General features: G+C 40.2%; 8 protein-coding genes and 1 long non-coding RNA gene across 11 annotated transcripts; 5 read left to right on the top strand and 4 right to left on the bottom strand.

Moving 5' to 3' along the window:
• The first annotated feature begins 1,174 nt into the window (after positions 1–1,174).
• LOC124460468 lies at positions 1,175–1,837 on the top strand. Its single transcript, XR_006954371.1, has 2 exons — positions 1,175–1,340; positions 1,434–1,837. It is a non-coding gene; the product is annotated as an uncharacterized LOC124460468 (long non-coding RNA).
• On the bottom strand, positions 1,398–2,379 carry LOC6648822 (RING finger protein vilya). The gene is made up of 2 exons (XM_002071034.4): positions 1,813–2,379; positions 1,398–1,754 (listed from the first exon to the last, which is right to left on the bottom strand). The coding sequence occupies exons 1-2, from the start codon at positions 2,278–2,280 to the stop codon at positions 1,437–1,439; spliced, it is 786 nt and encodes a 261-aa protein (XP_002071070.2). The 5' UTR covers positions 2,281–2,379; the 3' UTR covers positions 1,398–1,436.
• A 60-nt stretch (positions 2,380–2,439) lies between these two features.
• LOC6648821 (mitosis initiation protein fs(1)Ya) lies at positions 2,440–4,863 on the bottom strand. Of its 2 annotated transcripts, XM_002071033.4 has the most exons (3): positions 4,779–4,863; positions 4,628–4,708; positions 2,440–4,537 (listed from the first exon to the last, which is right to left on the bottom strand). In XM_002071033.4, the coding sequence occupies exons 1-3, from the start codon at positions 4,824–4,826 to the stop codon at positions 2,570–2,572; spliced, it is 2,097 nt and encodes a 698-aa protein (XP_002071069.2). In that variant the 5' UTR covers positions 4,827–4,863; the 3' UTR covers positions 2,440–2,569. The 2 variants fall into 2 exon arrangements, with proteins under 2 accessions (XP_002071069.2, XP_023035015.1); XM_023179247.2 differs by having other exon boundaries at positions 2,440–4,708.
• A 299-nt stretch (positions 4,864–5,162) lies between these two features.
• On the top strand, positions 5,163–7,111 carry LOC6648820 (DNA-binding protein K10). The gene is made up of 2 exons (XM_002071032.4): positions 5,163–6,408; positions 6,934–7,111. Exons 1-2 carry the CDS (start codon positions 5,284–5,286, stop codon positions 6,979–6,981), a joined length of 1,173 nt encoding a protein of 390 aa, XP_002071068.3. The 5' UTR covers positions 5,163–5,283; the 3' UTR covers positions 6,982–7,111.
• Positions 7,112–7,272: 161 nt separating this feature from the next.
• Positions 7,273–9,635, top strand: LOC6648819 (odorant receptor 2a; the record flags this gene model as incomplete). Its single annotated transcript, XM_002071031.2, has 2 exons — positions 7,273–7,378; positions 8,422–9,635. Coding segments are annotated over 2 exons (1,311 nt in total), but the record flags the coding sequence as incomplete, so codon positions are not given.
• Positions 9,636–9,818: 183 nt separating this feature from the next.
• Positions 9,819–11,186, top strand: LOC6648818 (delta(3,5)-Delta(2,4)-dienoyl-CoA isomerase, mitochondrial). Its single transcript, XM_002071030.4, has 4 exons — positions 9,819–9,936; positions 10,078–10,264; positions 10,335–10,959; positions 11,023–11,186. The coding sequence occupies exons 1-4, from the start codon at positions 9,885–9,887 to the stop codon at positions 11,119–11,121; spliced, it is 963 nt and encodes a 320-aa protein (XP_002071066.3). The 5' UTR covers positions 9,819–9,884; the 3' UTR covers positions 11,122–11,186.
• Positions 11,187–11,254: 68 nt separating this feature from the next.
• On the bottom strand, positions 11,255–13,086 carry LOC6648817 (xaa-Pro aminopeptidase 3). The gene is made up of 3 exons (XM_002071029.4): positions 12,626–13,086; positions 11,758–12,568; positions 11,255–11,705 (listed from the first exon to the last, which is right to left on the bottom strand). Exons 1-3 carry the CDS (start codon positions 12,983–12,985, stop codon positions 11,284–11,286), a joined length of 1,593 nt encoding a protein of 530 aa, XP_002071065.2. The 5' UTR covers positions 12,986–13,086; the 3' UTR covers positions 11,255–11,283.
• A 135-nt stretch (positions 13,087–13,221) lies between these two features.
• Positions 13,222–14,721, top strand: LOC6648633 (TIP41-like protein). Its single transcript, XM_002071028.4, has 5 exons — positions 13,222–13,504; positions 13,564–13,898; positions 13,968–14,187; positions 14,247–14,405; positions 14,463–14,721. The coding sequence occupies exons 1-5, from the start codon at positions 13,493–13,495 to the stop codon at positions 14,550–14,552; spliced, it is 816 nt and encodes a 271-aa protein (XP_002071064.1). The 5' UTR covers positions 13,222–13,492; the 3' UTR covers positions 14,553–14,721.
• LOC6648632 (annexin B10) lies at positions 14,708–16,507 on the bottom strand. Of its 2 annotated transcripts, XM_015177201.3 has the most exons (5): positions 16,369–16,507; positions 15,523–16,234; positions 15,286–15,467; positions 15,169–15,171; positions 14,708–14,874 (listed from the first exon to the last, which is right to left on the bottom strand). In XM_015177201.3, the coding sequence occupies exons 1-5, from the start codon at positions 16,378–16,380 to the stop codon at positions 14,818–14,820; spliced, it is 966 nt and encodes a 321-aa protein (XP_015032687.1). In that variant the 5' UTR covers positions 16,381–16,507; the 3' UTR covers positions 14,708–14,817. The 2 variants fall into 2 exon arrangements, with proteins under 2 accessions (XP_015032687.1, XP_002071063.1); XM_002071027.4 differs by lacking the exon at positions 15,169–15,171.
• Positions 16,508–17,532: the final 1,025 nt, after the last annotated feature.

Genomic DNA, 17,532 nt, shown 5'->3' with positions numbered 1-17,532 from the left:
TCCTTTTGTTGGTTTTTGTTCTTATACCTTTTTAACAGCAGATTGACGCTATGTGTGTGTGTGTTTGCATTGCTTTTATCGTTTTAGTCGAGAGAGAGATAAGCTTCGCGCGTTTACTCTGTCCGCTATGTGTTCTATCCCTCTATTCCCCTCTCCGTCGCACACACACACACACTTTTTCTCACTCTCACTCTTCGCAAGTGTTCTTGTCTTCTTACACAGCAGACCTAAACAAGAGAGCGCAAGTGTAACTGTGTCTCACCGAGTGTATGTGTGCGTATATGCCCTCTAGTGGTGGTCGTATTTGAGCTGGGGTATCACATGTTGTTATTGTTATTATTGTGAGCTCCATTTGACAATAATAAATGTGTCCTCTTCGACCGTTTAAAACAAAAAAAAGTATATATATACCTGTTTTAAATCTTTATGTGCATTTTTTCGCATTCCTATAAGTTTGAATTTTTTTTTGGTTTTTCTTCCTATTCCTGCCTGTCCTTACTTGTCAAAAAATCAAAATTGATTTTCATTATTTCCGTATCTCGCTTTTCTTCGGTTTTTTTATTCCCTTTCCGTTTTACCTCATTAAATTGCAACACACACAAACATACATATATATACGCTCACACATATATTAAATAACCGTAATTAAAAATAAGCTATAATTATATGCACTATGGACAGAGAAATACGTTTAAATCATATTCGCAACAATAATTCCGCCACCGCTCGATCAACAATTTGCCCGCGCTCACTTTAAAAATTAATGCAAAGCAAAAAAAACAAACAACCAACAAAATATGAACAAAGTAATGTTTCTCGCCAACATACACACACGCAAAGACACTTTGCAAAAAAACTACGCTAATATTAATTACTTTAAATACGAGCCGCTAATATCCTGGGCTTATCACTCCGCACACTTCTTTCTCTCTTCTTCTTTTTTACACTTTAGTCCGGAACCAAAAAAAAAAAGAGATCAAACACGTCCGTTCGCGTTGAAATGCTTCGACGAAAAAAACGAACGGGAATTTTTTTTTTCGATTCGAATTTCTTTTAGCCAGTGTTGAACATGTTGCAAGGGGGCCCGCAACTCGATGGAAGCATCGAGCATGCAACAAAAGAGCGCAGTTCATGCAAAAGAGTCCCCAACTTCGTTCAAAAGAGTAAAAATCTTGAAAAATAGTACCAACATCAGGTAAAAGAGTCGAACTCCGACAAATATCGAATATTCGATAATAATCGAACCACACCGAACTTGCTCAGACACACTGAATTCGCTCAGCCAAATTGAACATTTTCGCCCATTTAAAGTGAATTCGCTGAGCCACAAAATTTGAATGGTATTTTTCCCAATCAACATATTAATGCCTAAATTAATGACAATCTTAATAGAAAAATTAACCAACAGTTAATAGATTTATTATTTAACTAAGAACTTACAGGTCGAATGAAATATTTGATGGATTGGCAAAAGAGGTAATGGAACGGCGTCTAGCTGCCTTCGTTTGAGGTCTATTGTTTATAATAGACGTGGAATGTGGCCGCTTGTCATATCTTTCAGACGAACCTCGTCGAGAAGATGGTGATTTTTGGGCCAACCGATCACGGCGTATGCGGCATTCCGTCTTAAGTTGTTGCAGACGCTGGCCCTGTTTCCGGCGTTCTACAACAAGCAAGCGATTGGTCATGCAATGACGTTGGCAGATTTTCCGTGCCAAATCCAAATCGTTCTCGTCCTTGACGAATTGACTTTCCTGTAAAAAATTTGCATATGTAATGACATTAATCTTGTATTGTTTACAATAAACTCACAAGCTTGTTTTTGTATTTGTTTAAATGTTGAATATTTTTCATTTGAAATGAATTAACCTCGTCGGAGCTTAAACTCCAGGGTGCCGGATGAAAGAATGTCTTGAGATTGACGGGCAAACTGTTGTTAATCTTCCGCCCGCGCACGGTCTGGCGACAGATGCAGCACACAAAATAGGGAGCATCGCTTGGTGTCCTTCCCAATCGGGTTATCACACATTTATCGCAACATATATGCTTGCAGGCCAATAAGTAAAATACTTCCTCGTTCTGGCCATTAACACCTCCATTTTTTGCTATCTTTATAACTGCGTATTGCTTGAAACAGTTATTACAATGTATCCATAGCTTGCCAGCTTCGGGCATGGGTGGTGTCAAAGGTCGCTTGTCTCCAAACTCGTCACCGTCAGCATTGTTACGCCGATCTCGATGAGAACTGCCATGGAAACTTGGAACAGAGATCTGCGTCATGTTGCTTAATCGTATGTCCCAAGATTAAGTGTACAATTAACTTAACTTTTATTTCGCGCCCTGGGCGTTGCCGTACTTCTATCAGATATGTATGTATGTACATACATATGACAACAGGTGGCGCCATTTTTTGAAATAATTTTATGCAGCAGCTTTTTGTACATTAAATGAACTAAATATATATTTAATTTTAACAAATTACAAAATTACAAGCATTACAAAAATTTCATTTTAGAGACAAGAATTGGAAAAAACAAATGATAATAAAGAAAAATAAATAACTAATTTTCTATGTAGGGTGACGCATGCGCTCAATGGGCCGCCTGGGCTGAATGCGATAGCGCTTCGAAGAAGTGCCAGGAAGTGGGGACAAAGGACTGGTACTGGTACTTGTACTGCCATATTGATGACTATCCAGGGTTTGGGTGCGTTTTCGTTTCAATGTTTGCATATCCCCACCGTCGTCGTCCTCATCCCTTTTCTTGTCATACTCCCCCGCCGCCGCTCGAGAACGAACAAAAGAGCCCGCTATGGAGGCACAACGACGTAATAGCGAACCGGCAGCTGGCGGGGGATTTGGATTCTGATTCTCTTTATCGCCCTTCTCACGGGTCGCTGGCAAACGCATGACTGTTGACATTAGAGACCATAGACGACCGATTCCCTGATCGGATGATGTCCTGTCATTACGCGTTGATGCGTTAGTGGGTAAAAAGACCTCTTCATCATCGTCGTTGGTCTCTCCATGGGTTATAGCTGCCACGGATATGTCGCTAAACGATTTAAATGCCTGACATTCTCGCAACGGTGGACGTCGGCGTGGCCGATCCAATGGTGGTGGCTCCAATGCAGGCAATTTACGCGGCGAGAATTGGCCACTCAATTGCCGTGGGATTATGTTTGGTCGTCGGGTCGAGGAATCCGATTTATCATTTGGCGTATCCGGATTTGGAGTGTAAAATATTTCCTTGCTACTTCTATTAATCGGTTCATCAATGTCATCACTGTGCAAATCTTTTGAATGCTTTTGCGGAGTCTCAAATTTAATCAACTTCTTATTGATCATGGCGCCCGGCACACGAGTGATGGGTGTTATCGGCGGGTGTGGATGATGCTGCTGATGCTGATGCTGATGAACCTCTGCCGTCTGTGATGTGGTCTGTATTATTTCCACACTCTCGCATGAATTGTAGACGGTGGAGCATCCATTGCCCCCATCGTGTGAGTTACGTGTGATTATAATTGATTCAGTGGTTAATTTCTGGGCGGACATTAGGATTTGTTGCCTCATCACCGACGAAGCGGTGCTGGGATCATTGATAGTGGATGACCGGGCCGCCGTGGTCGACGACGTGGCTTCGCTTTGAGTGCGTCTCATGGCTGGCGAAAGACGTAAATCCAATGCAGGACTAGTGCTAGCGGAATTATTATTATCACTTAAATCGAAACGCAGGCGACTGCCTGGCGGTGGAACAAGAGCCGTCGATGAGGCTGCTGTCATTATCCCTCCGTGCTCCACAAAGGCCTTCTGAATGCTCTTGGACATGACTTGTCGCAGCGGTGTGACCGCTGTGATCTTATTACGACCAACAGCCGTCGACCCTACACCACCTTTCCAGGCGCGATGCTGCTGCTGCATGGTATTTGATTCCAGAACCGCTGGACTTGGCAATTCCTCATGATACAAACTAGATGCATTGAATGTCACCGTTTCCTTAGTCTTGGGTATCATCGAATAGTCCACCTGAAGCGGCGTTGAAGTAGATCGGATCACTTTACCCTTTTTGGCTGTCTCTGGCGGATTTGAATATGGATTTGTGAATTGACCAATGCTACGTCTAAGTGAAAAATTACTACTACTAAATGACGAAAGATTTCTAATGGATGACACACTATCGCCGCCGCACATGAACTCCTCCTGAAGTGTCGGTGGTTGGTGCTGCTGCTGACGACTCTTGGCCTTCCAGTGAAGATTTATCAACGAGATTGGCGTCATGGCCGGAGAAGTTTGTGTGGATATTGTGCTACTTGCTGCCTTCTTAACCGTCGTCACCGTCACCTTAGAAGCATCCTCTGTGCTGCAACTGGATGTGCTGCAGTTTTGCTCTATATCGACACATTTACTAAACTCTCGCAAATCCTCGATTTTCGTATAAGTCTTTAAACATTTGCGGCAACGCAATGGCAAATGTTCGTTCTCAATGTGCTCCAATAGTTCGGAATAAATCGCTTCATCGCGCAGCATTAATGGTTTTCTCTGACAAATCGGACAAAATACATAAATAGTTCGCGTTGGAGCCCGATCCTGCGGATCGGACATATCATCATTATTCAATGGTTCACTCACAGCAATAGCGTGATTAGCAAATTCATGCTTTTGGCGGCATTTACCGCAGCAAAAAATGCGCTTGCAAATGTGACACTTGGCCTGCAAATAGAATTAAACCACAAGAAATTGCAAGTGCAATATTATATAATAATGTTAATGTTGGTTTTACCTCATTGGGTGGACGCGTATAAAAGCCATTTAAATTTAAAATTGACATTGAATAATATTTCAACCATTAAAAAAAAACACACACACACACACTAACTTAAAGGCTTTTTAGCAAATAACGGTTGTTTGCTCCCTAATGATGCGATTTATTAACCAGTGCTCGCAAATCAATTAAATTATTTCGAAAAAAAAACTTGATGCTCACCAGATTTGGAAATATCGTAGTTACTGTGATTACAAAAAATTATTTGACCTTGTCCAAGTTTCATATATATATGAGAATTTTCAAATGTACCGCCTAGTTAGAAAACGTGTCAATGTGAAATTTTGCAACACTTTTCTTTTTATTGGTACTTTTTCGATAGATAATTTTATAATTTATCGATAGCATTGTCTAAATAAAAAAAACCTCGAAATGTGCTGTGGCTTTATCCTCAAAAAGGGGAGGCCAAATAAATTATTATTATTTTGTTAAATAATTGGCACCTGCAGCCAGCCGCATATCAATGAAACGAAATAACAGAAATGGGCCAGGACCAGGACCAGGCGTTGGGGCACAGATGAATCGTCATGCCAATATACGTGCACAAATCGCTCCGTACAGAAAGCCACCATTTCGCGGTGGTGTCGGTGGAGGGGGCGGAGGAGGCGGAGGAGGCTGCGGCGGCGGCATGGGAAACAACAATATTATGTACTCGTCCAGTCAGATGCCAAACGATTCTCTGTACATAGACTTCAATAATCCCGTGCCAGTTTCACCGAAATCTGCTACTCCACCTGCCCAATCCCATCAAGAGATGGGTCAAAAAAAAAAGCCACAAATGCGAGGTAAACTGCAAAAAACACAACAACAGCAACAGCAGCACCACCATCACCATCATCATCATCATCACCAACACCAACAAATGGCGCCATATCCTAACCAAATGAATGGGAATGGGCACGGGCAACGGTTTCATCCACATCCACAGCCCAATCGTTATAATGGCTGTATGTCATTTAATCGAGGACCACCGAATCGTGGAGGCGGACGCCACATGATGATACCACCGCATATGTGCCCTTGTCCAAGAGGCATGGGACCAGGACCTGGACCTGGACCAGGTCCAGGACCACGCGGCAATCAACCGTATCCACCGATGCCTTTTCAAACACAAATGCCACCCATGCGCGGACCACTTCCACCCCCACCACCAATACCACCGCCAGCATTCATGCGTCGTAATGGACGTATGGGTGGCGGACCACCACCACCACCAATGCCCCCACAGATGATGGGACCACGCGGTATTCCACCCATGGGCGGACCATTTAACATGCCCATTAACGGTATTGGCGGCAAAATTAAGAAACCCAATCACAAGCTCATCAAACAGGTCGTCAAGGGCAAGAGCACCATTAAAACGCTTAAGAATCTGGTCAATCAATATCCCATCGATAAGCCGTGGGTGCACAAGGAGCTCCTAGCCGCATACAATACAAAACTGGATATTGAGAATCGGTTGAAGGGCAACAAGGATGATGAACTCTTTGCCCAATTTAAGGTGCAACGTGACAAATTTGTGGCCATGTATGAATCGGCGCGAGAGAACTATCTAAAACAGGAGGCAGCATCTGTTATGGTTTCCAAGGTAATTGTTTGACTATTCTAACATACACAAACATACATACCTACATATATGTATCTGGGAGTGGCTAAATCGATTTCAATTTCACAAGGCGCTTTCTATAGTTGTGCATGTTTATTTAATATACATATTTGCCAATTTGCTTCGAACTCTTGCCCCCTCCCCCTCACATCTTCAACTCCGTCCTTAAACATGAAGATTTGTTCATGTTAATGGTAATACATTCATATATAGTCAATTCAATTTAAACATATCCCGCAAATTCCTTGACAAATTGGGAAGTATGTGTGATGATATTAAGACATTCCATTAAGGATTAAGGATAAATACGTCTACAAGATGAAATATCATTCAGTTTTTCAAATAAATCGATAAATGATATTGATATTATATGAATGTGTATATAACTGATGGGTCAGACAGTAGCTAATATATTTATTTATTGTTTTGTTTATGCTTTCTTGTAAAACATCTTGGTGAAATCGAAAAAAAACAAAACAATTCCCGTCTTCGTATTTCTTTTTCCAGGATGCCAAAGACAAAAAGGTCGGAAATGCAAATGATGCAAAAGGTTAATTGAAAGCAACAGCAAATCAAGAACAAGGCTGAAGACAAAAAGAAAAAAACAAAAAACAAAAACAGAAAACAGAAACTAAACAAAAATCAAGTCCAAACTCGCCTCTGGTTAATTAATAAAAAAACAAACGTGATCCAATCAATATATTATATATATAGTATATTCTCTTTAAAATTAAGCGCACTTCAGCAATTACACAGTTCAAATCGAATAGAATCAAAAAATTATAGACCTTAAAACGATGATGACCAGAGATGTTGATATATATATGAGCAGGAATATATATTTATATATACACTTATACATATATAAGTCAATATATATCTTTTGTCCTGACCTTGATAAAGAGTGTATCCTTAACTTTCTGCAATAACAAAATGTTAATTATTTACATAAAAACATAATTTGTAAAGCTAAACGTAAAGTAAAATCAAAGATTTTTGCAACAAAAGCCTCGAAATAATGTTAAATGTAAATGTCATAATCTTCTTGTATCATATCTTAGTAATATTCATAATTATTGCAATATCACCAACAATTTTCGACACTTGCTTTAATTTTTGTATATTGTTCAGATATCACTTTTTCTCTCTCTTCCTCTCTTTGTGTGTGTGTCTCCTTTTTGTTTGTTAAAGAAACGAAATTGTACATTTTTATAAGCCAAGTCTCTTATATATAAATATTTTGCAATTATTGAATTCTTTCAAATTATACATTGTTGTTGTTAAATACCTACTTACCTATATATATATATATATATATATATATGTGTGTGTAATGCAGTATATATGTATATATATATATATTGTGAGCATCTACGACGCATTTTGTTTTTGTCTATATGTTTTCGATTCATCCTATTAAACCCATCCGCTTCCCTTTCCCAAATTTCTTTATCTTAATACATATAATATATAACTATATAAACATATATTTATTATTTATGATATGCCATAATACTGTACATAAGCATCATTGATATTATATACATATATATCTACGTTATATTAAAATCATCTCGGCGATGATCATAATGATCTGATGCGATTTATTGTTATTCTTTGTGTTGGGTTCAGTTTTTTTGGCTAACTATAACTTTATTCATCTCTCATCCTGAATCCCATTATCATCCATCCAAATCGACACTTGATGAATTTTAACAAATAAATACATATGTATCCTATAAAGCAAAATATTTGTTTTAATTAAACGCATAAATTGGGAGCAGACTCTCAAGTTTAGTTAAAGTTCTTAAAATACAAGATATATCCTTTTTAATTTCAAAGGTGTTTCCCAGCTAATTCAAGTTAATGCCAATAATTTGATTGTCCTGTTTTAATGTCCCCTAGCGTGGTAGGATTCCCAGGCACTTATCCAAACAAATTGTGTCTTAAGTGAGTCAATTTTCGAGGTTTAAGCGGTAATTGCTGTCCAATCAGTTCAAAAAGTCGTCTATATAAGGCGACCGACCATATCGTGTGTGATTAGAGAAGTATTCAACATGGACACTCATAGCGGCTTAAAGTATCATTATCGTGTATGGGAGCTAACTGGTTTGATACAACCCGAGGGGATGTCACGTCGTCGTTTTCTACTTTATGCCATCATCCTTAATACGTTTGTCACGTTGTTCTTTCCCATGACGCTTCTGGCCAAACTTTTTTACACTCAGAGTCTGCCGGAGTTGTGCGAGAATTTGACCATTACCATTACAGATATTGCGGCGGGGCTGAAGTTTTTGAATGTGTTTCTGGTGCTCAAAGAGTTAAAGAAGATACGCCATCTGGTGAAGCAATTGGACGCTCGAGCTTTGGAGGTAAACAATGAGGAGGAATTAGGAGTATTGGATCGGGGTGTACGTTGGTCGAAGAACAGTTTTCGTATTTTTGCCGGCATCTTTGTGTTTGGCACGTGTTTGAGTTGTTTGCGTGTGTATTTAAGCAAAGAGAGGACATTGTTGTATCCTGCATGGTTTGGCATCGACTGGCGTCAATCGGATTCCGCCTATGGGATAATATTTGCATATCAGTTTCTCGGTTTGGTGGTACAAGCTCTGCAAGATTGCGCTAATGACTCATACCCACCGGCATTTCTTTGCCTCTTGACGGCTCACATGCGTGTTCTGGAGCTGCGTATTCGTCGCATTGGCTATGAAGGCCATGGTAGTCGAGGTGATGCGCATGCCAAGCTTGTTGAGTGCATCCAGGACTTTATGCAAATCCATCGTTTGACCAATATTATACAGCAGATTCTTTCGGTAACGTGCATGGTGCAATTTGCTTGTTCCGCAGCCGTTCAGTGCACTGTGGCTATGCATTTCCTTTTCATTTCCGGCTCCAATGATTTGTCGGCGATGGCTCTGTCTCTAGTCTTCTTTGCTGCTGTCACCTTGGAGATCTTCATATTTTGCTATTTTGGCGATGGACTGCAAGCTCAAAGCATGGCCTTGCTAAATGCTTTCTATTCCTGCAATTGGATGGAACAGAGTCTGGAATTTCGGCGGGATTTGATTATTGTAATGATAAGAACCCAAAAGGTGTCTTACATCTGCGCTGGCGGTTATATACCCCTCACGTTGGAGACATTCGTTCAGGTTATGCGATTCACCTACTCAGCGTTCACTTTATTATTGAAAGCAGTGTAAGGAGCAATAGTTGATCCATTATTGTCGTGCTTTATTATATAGCTTTGGAAAAAAAAAAACAAAAATTGTAAATCAGGTAGGAAATATTTTCAGTTACAAATTTGATTTAAATGTAAACAATAGAGCTGCCGGTTCTTTGGTAAAATCCGTTAGATGAATTTGAAAATAAATGGCAACGCCTTACTCTGATTATCGATAACAACTTGTAGTCGGTGAAAAAGTTAATTTCAAAGTTGTCATTTGTTAAAGTTGGTAATTATGTCGCTATCTCGTTACAATAAATTGTTTAAATTGACTTTTAACCGAACCGGTAAGTAAATGGACATTGCCAGGTTAATGAAAGATATACTTTTGAACTTAGGTCCACCGTTGATGGAGTAGTAATCAATGGTTCAAAGTCCACAATCGTCCAATGAACTTTCATCTAATAGTTAGTTTTCAAAACATTTAGCCATTCAAGCAACTGGAACCGGAGCCATGACGACACGGAATAAATCAAGCAGTGCCCAGGCGGCCACTAAAGGAAGTGGAGAACCCCATTTCGAGACATTGGCCATTACCACACCGGCACCCTTTGTGTTTCATGTGGAACTGAATCGACCCACCAAACTAAATGCCTTTAACAGACAAATGTGGATGTAAGTAAAAATTGGTTGTCCTGCCCCTCCCCATTTGACTATATATAATCTCATTCTAATTATTGTGCAGTGAAATTAAAGATTGCTTCGAACACTTGGCCATTAATCCCGATTGTCGATCAATTGTCATATCGGGATCTGGCAAACATTTCACTGCTGGCATTGATCTCACTTCGATGATGAATCTGGGCCAAGAGCTGGCCGATGTCGATGATTATGCACGCAAAGGTGTTATAGTGGAGCGCCTAATAAAGTTGTATCAAGACTCGATAAGTTCATTGGAACGCTGCCCAAAGCCAGTGATTGCTGCAGTGCATCGTGGTTGTATAGGCGCTGGTGTCGATCTGATAACGGCCGCCGATATCCGCTACAGCTCCCAAGATGCCTTCTTTCAGGTAAAAGAGGTTGATATTGGTATGGCTGCTGATGTTGGGTCATTGCAACGCTTGCCCAGGGTAATTGGCAACCAGTCGTTGGTCCGGGAGCTCTGCTACACGGGTCGCCGCTTTGATGCCGCCGAAGCCGAGCACTGTGGTCTGCTTAGCCGTGTGTTCCCCGACAAGGACTCTATGATCACCGCAGCTGTGGCACTTGCCGAAGTTATAGCCACTAAGAGCCCAATTGCCATTCAGACGACCAAGGAGAGTCTGGTCTACTCGCAGGAACACACAAATCAAGAAGGATTGGATCACATTGTAGGTTTTTGCTTAATATCAATACAATTTGATTTTAATTAAATTAACTTTTTTTTTTCTTAGCGTATCATTAACAAACTAAATCTGCAATCTGAGGACTTGGCCCAGGCTGTGGCCGCCCAGCTGACCAAGGATGAAAAGCCGGTCTTTGCCAAACTCTAGATAAGATAATTTTTTTTTTAATTCTTTTGAATTTGTTTCTTAATATATTTCTGATTTAAATGTGATATTTGGTCGATGGGGGCAGGAGATATTGGTGGTGTTGAAAAAGAAGCACGAGTGACATGACTAGGAATTTTTTGGGACAAAAGATAAATCTTTATTTCAGTCCTTCCGCTTGAATAGATTTTCAAGCTCGCGGCAATCTTTAATGCAGCTGCCGGTTAAAATTTCCACCTCATTATTATCATTGATAAGTATATCGTCCTCGATGCGTATGCCGATGCCGCGGAATTCCACCGGAACATCGGTGCGATCCGGGCTAATATAAATGCCCGGCTCGACGGTAAATACCATGCCTGGAAGGATTGCAGTATTTCTGGGCACATGCGGTGTATCATGCACATCCATGCCCAGATAGTGAGAGACATGATGGGGACAGAATCTATAACCCTGACTGGCAAGCTCCTTGTAATCACTTATATGCTTGCCAATCAGTCCAATCTCTTGTAGATATTTGCCCAATTTATAGCACGTGACTTCAAAGAGTTGATCCAATGTCTCACCGCCAGGCTTCATAATTACTTCTGCAATGGAGAAGATTAGATATTGCAGCCAAAATATGCTTTCACTGCTCACCAATGACTTCCTTTTGCAGCTGGGCCAACATATCGTAGAGCGTTCGCTGGGGATCAGTAAATGTGCCATCTGCTGGCCATGTTCGTGTTATATCACTCGTATAGCCGCCGTACTCACAGCCAGCGTCCATGAGAACCAAATCCTTTGGCTGCAATAACTGTGTATTGTTCACATAATGGATAATTGTGGCATTTTTGCCGGCAGCAACGACAGGTGGATAGGCCATGAAGCTGGCATCTCGCATACGGCACTTAAAATCGATTGATGCAAACAGATGATGCTCCGATTGACCAGGTCGTGTCTCGGCCATAACCTCATTAAAGGACTGCGAGGCTATCTTACAGGTACGACGCATTAATTCCATTTCAGCAGGCGATTTCAGTAGACGCATGGCCTCTACAAATGTGTAGACGGGCAGCAAGGCGATCTGCTCGGAGCTAGTTAACTTAAGGACACTTTCATTGACTTGCGGCAACTCCGATAGCTTTGCATCGAACCACAGATGCGGCTTTCCAGCAGTAAATCGTTTGGTTAGCCAATTGTTGAATTGCTCCATTGGATACGCCTCATTGACACCAAATAAACCTACGGCCAACTCTGGCCCAGTACGTGGACCATCCCAGAGCTCAGCATGCGCATCTTTGGGACGCATAAATAGTATGGACTGAACATTGGAGCTCTCATCAATGGTCAGAATGAGGGCAGAGTCCGGTTCCAAACATCCAGTTAAATAATAAAAATCAGAATTTTGTCTAAAAACATACGGAATCTTGCCGCTCATGTACTTTTTGGTGGCAGAACTAAGGACAACCTGCCGGAAAACCAATTAGATTTAACCCTTACATGAACGATATGGCGTTGCTCTTACCATATGACTCTGGCAGGATCGTCCATTGAATTCGTTGCCCAGTGTGCGGGCATAGGCCTGTAGGTTTTTCATTAACGTGTTACGTCTACTCTGGAATTCAATCATCTCCACGCCTGGGACTAGCTCATTGCTTCTTATTAAATGGGGATGCGATGCACTAGTTGGTTGCCCTAGGTTACGTATTTTTTGACGGAGCATAATTTCCAATAAACTCTCACCGGGTGAGGATGCATTGCCGGTCGGAGACGAGTTGGTCACCTGAGCTTTGCATAGCTTTGGACTTAGATGTGTGGAGATCCCGCGGAATTGACACAAGGATGAACGGGCTAAGCGTCGCAAAGAAATCATCTTATTTGCCATTACTAAAATATTACTTATACAACAAAATAAAATTGTAAATATCTACAGATTTATCTAGGAAAAACTGACTTTATAATAGAAATATAATAACAACAAAACCTCAGTTGCCGGCTGATAATTCAGCGCCGATAACTCTGGATAACAATAGTTTATCGATAAATTTGTAGCAAGCAACAATTGGTTGAAATTCAAAATTCACAAAAATACAGCAGTTTACCTTGTTAAGTTAGTCAGTTTATAAGTTTTCACAGTTACTATAAATTATTTAGTTTTACATCTTGTAATGTCTTACGCTAATTGCTTGCACTTGTTTATTTAAAAAAATTAATTAAATAAAATTTTGCTGAATCGGAACGTATTCAGCGATAGTTTGTATCTTCTGGCAGCGCTCGACAAACTGGCCATTGTTGTTCCTGCGGGTCAAGTTGAGATGAAAATTTATTAAGTTTATTTAATACTTTTATTGGATAAAAACTCGTATTTAAATTGTGATTTTGTTATTGTAGAATGTCGGAGGAGGTAAGCAGCTAGTAGAGTAACTAAATGAGGCTTGATATCTAACTGATTTTGCATTTTAGTGCTTTGTGCCCCGATTACCGGTGGATTGCGAATCCACAAGGTTTCACGACTGGACGATTAGCTATGAGAAATCGCATATTCTCAAGAGCATATGTAAACTAGGAAGCACGAAATGCTGTGAGGAGAACGATGCCAATCGATGTGATCTCTGTAATTACCAATATTCTTTAGAGCTCCCCCATTTGCCCGATATGGTGTTCCACAAAAATAAACTTGTGCTCCAGCACAAAGATGGTGCCCTCATGGAATTTAAGCCAATGGATGCTTTGGCAATGGTATCAAATGGCAAACAACCATTGGAAGTAGCCTGCGCCCAAGAGTGGCGAGAAACCAGGTAAGTTTATTCTAATAATAATTGTAGTCCAATTGGATAGATTTGATTGTAATTAAGAATTTATTAAAGGCCGGAGCAGACCACAAAGGAGAAATTCAAACCCTTTGATTGGACATTTACATCCACCTATCAGGGTACCATGAATGAGAAAATTAGGGCAGAACCAACGGAACAGACATTGAACAAGTTCAAGCTGATGCAGCGAGAAAATATCATATTCTATCATGATCTCACACTCTACGAGGACGAGTTGCACGATCATGGCATCTCTGTTATGAGTGTGCGCATTGTAAGTTGACAATTTACACATACAAATGTCTGATATTTCTAATTCTCCATATATTTTAGCGTGTAATGCCATCTGGTTTCTTTATCTTATTGCGTCAATTTCTACGGGTTGACGATGTCCTTATACGAATGCACGATACTCGCTTTCATCATGAAATTGAAAATGATTACATACTTAAAGAATATATACATCGTGAGGCGCCCTGTTCAGAGCTGCAGGTAAAGTATAGTAGACACCCTGTACTGAAATCATTCTAATTGATTTGCTTGACTTAGAATTCGGTGGCTTTCTGGACGAGTCCCGATGAGATGCAAAATTATCTGCCAGTGAAAACTAAGGAGCTTCAAAAGCTATTCTACAAATGAACATAATTTGTCGCACAGATTTGTCCTTACAACAATTGCCACCCCATCCCAATTTACTTCCCAACGTAATTTGTACATTTCCTTTTGTTTTAAGTTTTGCTCTGTACGCATATTTATTACTACAACTGTGCGCATGCGCAGGTATTAAAAGCAAATTCTCTAAAAGGCATCCAATCTATGGAATACTTTGTTAATGTATTAGCAATTAGAATACAATAATTAGTTGTACATATATTATTTAACGATCTTAACATTCAGATTCATTTTAGGCTCCACCTAAAAGTGCTGTCAAAGCGCTTTTATAATCGCCCGATGTCTCCGACTGCAAAAGAATAAAAGTATGAATGATAAAGATTAGATACTGTTTAAATATTAAACTCTATATGTATGTATAGTTCAGGGAATGCAACCGAAAAAAGATAGCGTTTGATATGAATGTATGTACAAACCGAAATCTGAATTGCCAAAACCTGAAAGTAAATTGAGCATAAAATACCGTCACGTAATCAATATATTAAAACCTTTTGCCTTGTTTCCTACAATTCTTTAACCGTATAAGCCATAACCATTACCAATTCGTCGGTTGCAATTCCCTGATATGTGTTCCAATACTTACATCCTAGTACGAAAACAAACAAGAACAAAAACACAAAAAAAAGGACAAATGGAAAGGAGAGAGGACGAAACGTCAAACAAGCTACATGACATATTTAATCCATTTTCAAACACTTACCACCACAGCACTGTAAAGTGTACGATTATAGATGCGTTCAAATTCTTGTTTAATGGTCTCCAAATCAATTTCCGAACGACAAACAATAATCCTAATTAGGGTAGAGTCATCGGTTCCAGCACCATCCATGGCCTTGTACAAACGATTGGCAAAGAAGGCAGCCGGCGATTGTACGCACTCCACTGTGAAAGAGAATTACGCGGGTCACATGGTTTGGATTCATTTCGATCCACTTACCTATGGCCATCATGGCCTCATGCAATTCATCGGCCATTTCATGCTTAATGGCCTGCTCGATAGTCTGGCCGGAGAGCTCTTTGTACTCATCAAAGATCAGTTTCAATTGACGGAAACTTGCATGGGCCATAATACGATTGAATACCTCTTCATCGGTGCCCAGTTTGGCCTCACCAGCGGCATACAGTTGGGCAGCTTGATCCTTTGCTTCATCAGCATTAACTGGCGTATCCAGCGAGTCCCTGACACCAGTCACAATGAGAGTCAGCAGACGGCGAAAGAAACCAGAAGTTTCGCTGCACATTTGCTCGGCCAATGGACGTCCGTATTTCTCCTCATAGGCCACCACAATTTGTTGCATCTCCTCGTTGCTCTTGGTGCAGAGAATTTCCACCAGTGTTGCCTCCTCAGTGCCAATGCCAGCCATGGCTGAGTGCAGCTGCTTGCACAGATACTCAACTGGTGGCATCATCAGGGCCACAATGACATCCTCGAATTTGCCACCCAATTCACTTTTCAGATCATCAGTGAGATCTCTTTCGAATTCGGTGGCATAGACGGCTGCAATCAATTGTCTCTGGGCATTGCTACGTGAGGTGATTACATTAATGATTTCCTGCTCATCCGTTCCAAATCCCTTCATGGCGGAACGCAACGTCTGGCTATCGGTGGCTGCATCAAACGGTGCGACGGGCACAACAGTGGGCACAGGCTATTATTAAATGTATTTACATAGGATGATGACGCATCGTTTAGTTATGTGACATTGGAATCGATAAATATTCAAAAGAATGCACCTGCATCTCCTTGCATTAGCACTCAGCACTCCTCCCTCAGCCCACTCACCTTGTAATCCATTTCAATCGTATGAATTTTTCTTCTCTCTTTGCACGATAAATATTAAAAATTATAAATGAATTTTAGTTTCTCAACTATTGCCTTGCTCTTGACTGTTTCTACTGACTTTTGGGGCGGCGTTTGGCTGGCAGCCGTTTGGGGCTTGAGTTTTGCAAGCTTTTCTTAGCTTGGGAAAGCTTTTTGATTCATCAGAGCCGTGCGCATGATGGGGGGCGGGGGAGTGCAGAAGAAATTGCACTTAAAGCCAAATTCTATGTTGTTATAATGCACTTGTCGATCACTGTAAGCGAATCCATTGTGTGGTGGTATTTAAGGCCCCCGTCCAACCCCTTTGCCTTCCGCCCTGTTGTGCCCGGCTCTGATTGACATGCCTTTCTATCTGATTCACTGAGCTTCTTTAACTGTTTTAATTAAGTGGATATTTTTGTTGTTGTTGTTGTAGTATTATTCACACATACCTAAACGTAAGCGAAAAGAAAACAGTCAAGACCAGCTATGATGGACATGGAGCTATATTTATACACATCCGAAGAGGCTATGGAAAAATCACATTTTCTCAACTATTTATTTATTTAATTCTTTGTCATGGGTAGAATAATAAAATACCCTTTATCTATCTCATATTATGGATAAATCACTGTAGTCAGCAGATGAGCTAGATAGATACTTGTCGAATCATTTGTTGTACACATTTTGATGTATGTATGTATAGTTATATTAATAGATATTATCTTTATTTAATCTCGTTAAATAGGTTTCATTCTAATACATTTACATATTGGGTTCTTCAGTTAATTCGCTTCTTGCTCTCGTATTTCATCTTTATCAGGTCTATATGCTTAATTTGTGTGTGTGTGTGTGTTGTCTCATAATTATTTGTCATCTTTCTTATCCGCCGCATTCATTTAATATACATTATATATATATATGCTTTATTTAGATGTAGGTATATATGTATATATATATAGATGTATGCATTTTCCTTTTTGTTCGTTTGTTTTTTTTTTTATAATCATCACTGGCAGAATTAAACAAAATGACCAAACAAAAAAAGAACAGAAACAAATATCTAATACAAAATAAATTACAATACCGTGTTTAAAAGTAGAAGGGAGAGACCATGAATATATGCATATATATGTATATAGCTTG

This window comes from Drosophila willistoni (assembly GCF_018902025.1).
Source record: "Drosophila willistoni isolate 14030-0811.24 chromosome XL unlocalized genomic scaffold, UCI_dwil_1.1 Seg141, whole genome shotgun sequence".
In the NCBI taxonomy this organism is placed as follows: domain Eukaryota; kingdom Metazoa; phylum Arthropoda; class Insecta; order Diptera; family Drosophilidae; genus Drosophila; species Drosophila willistoni.
This window is presented reverse-complemented; position numbering and strand designations above follow the sequence as displayed.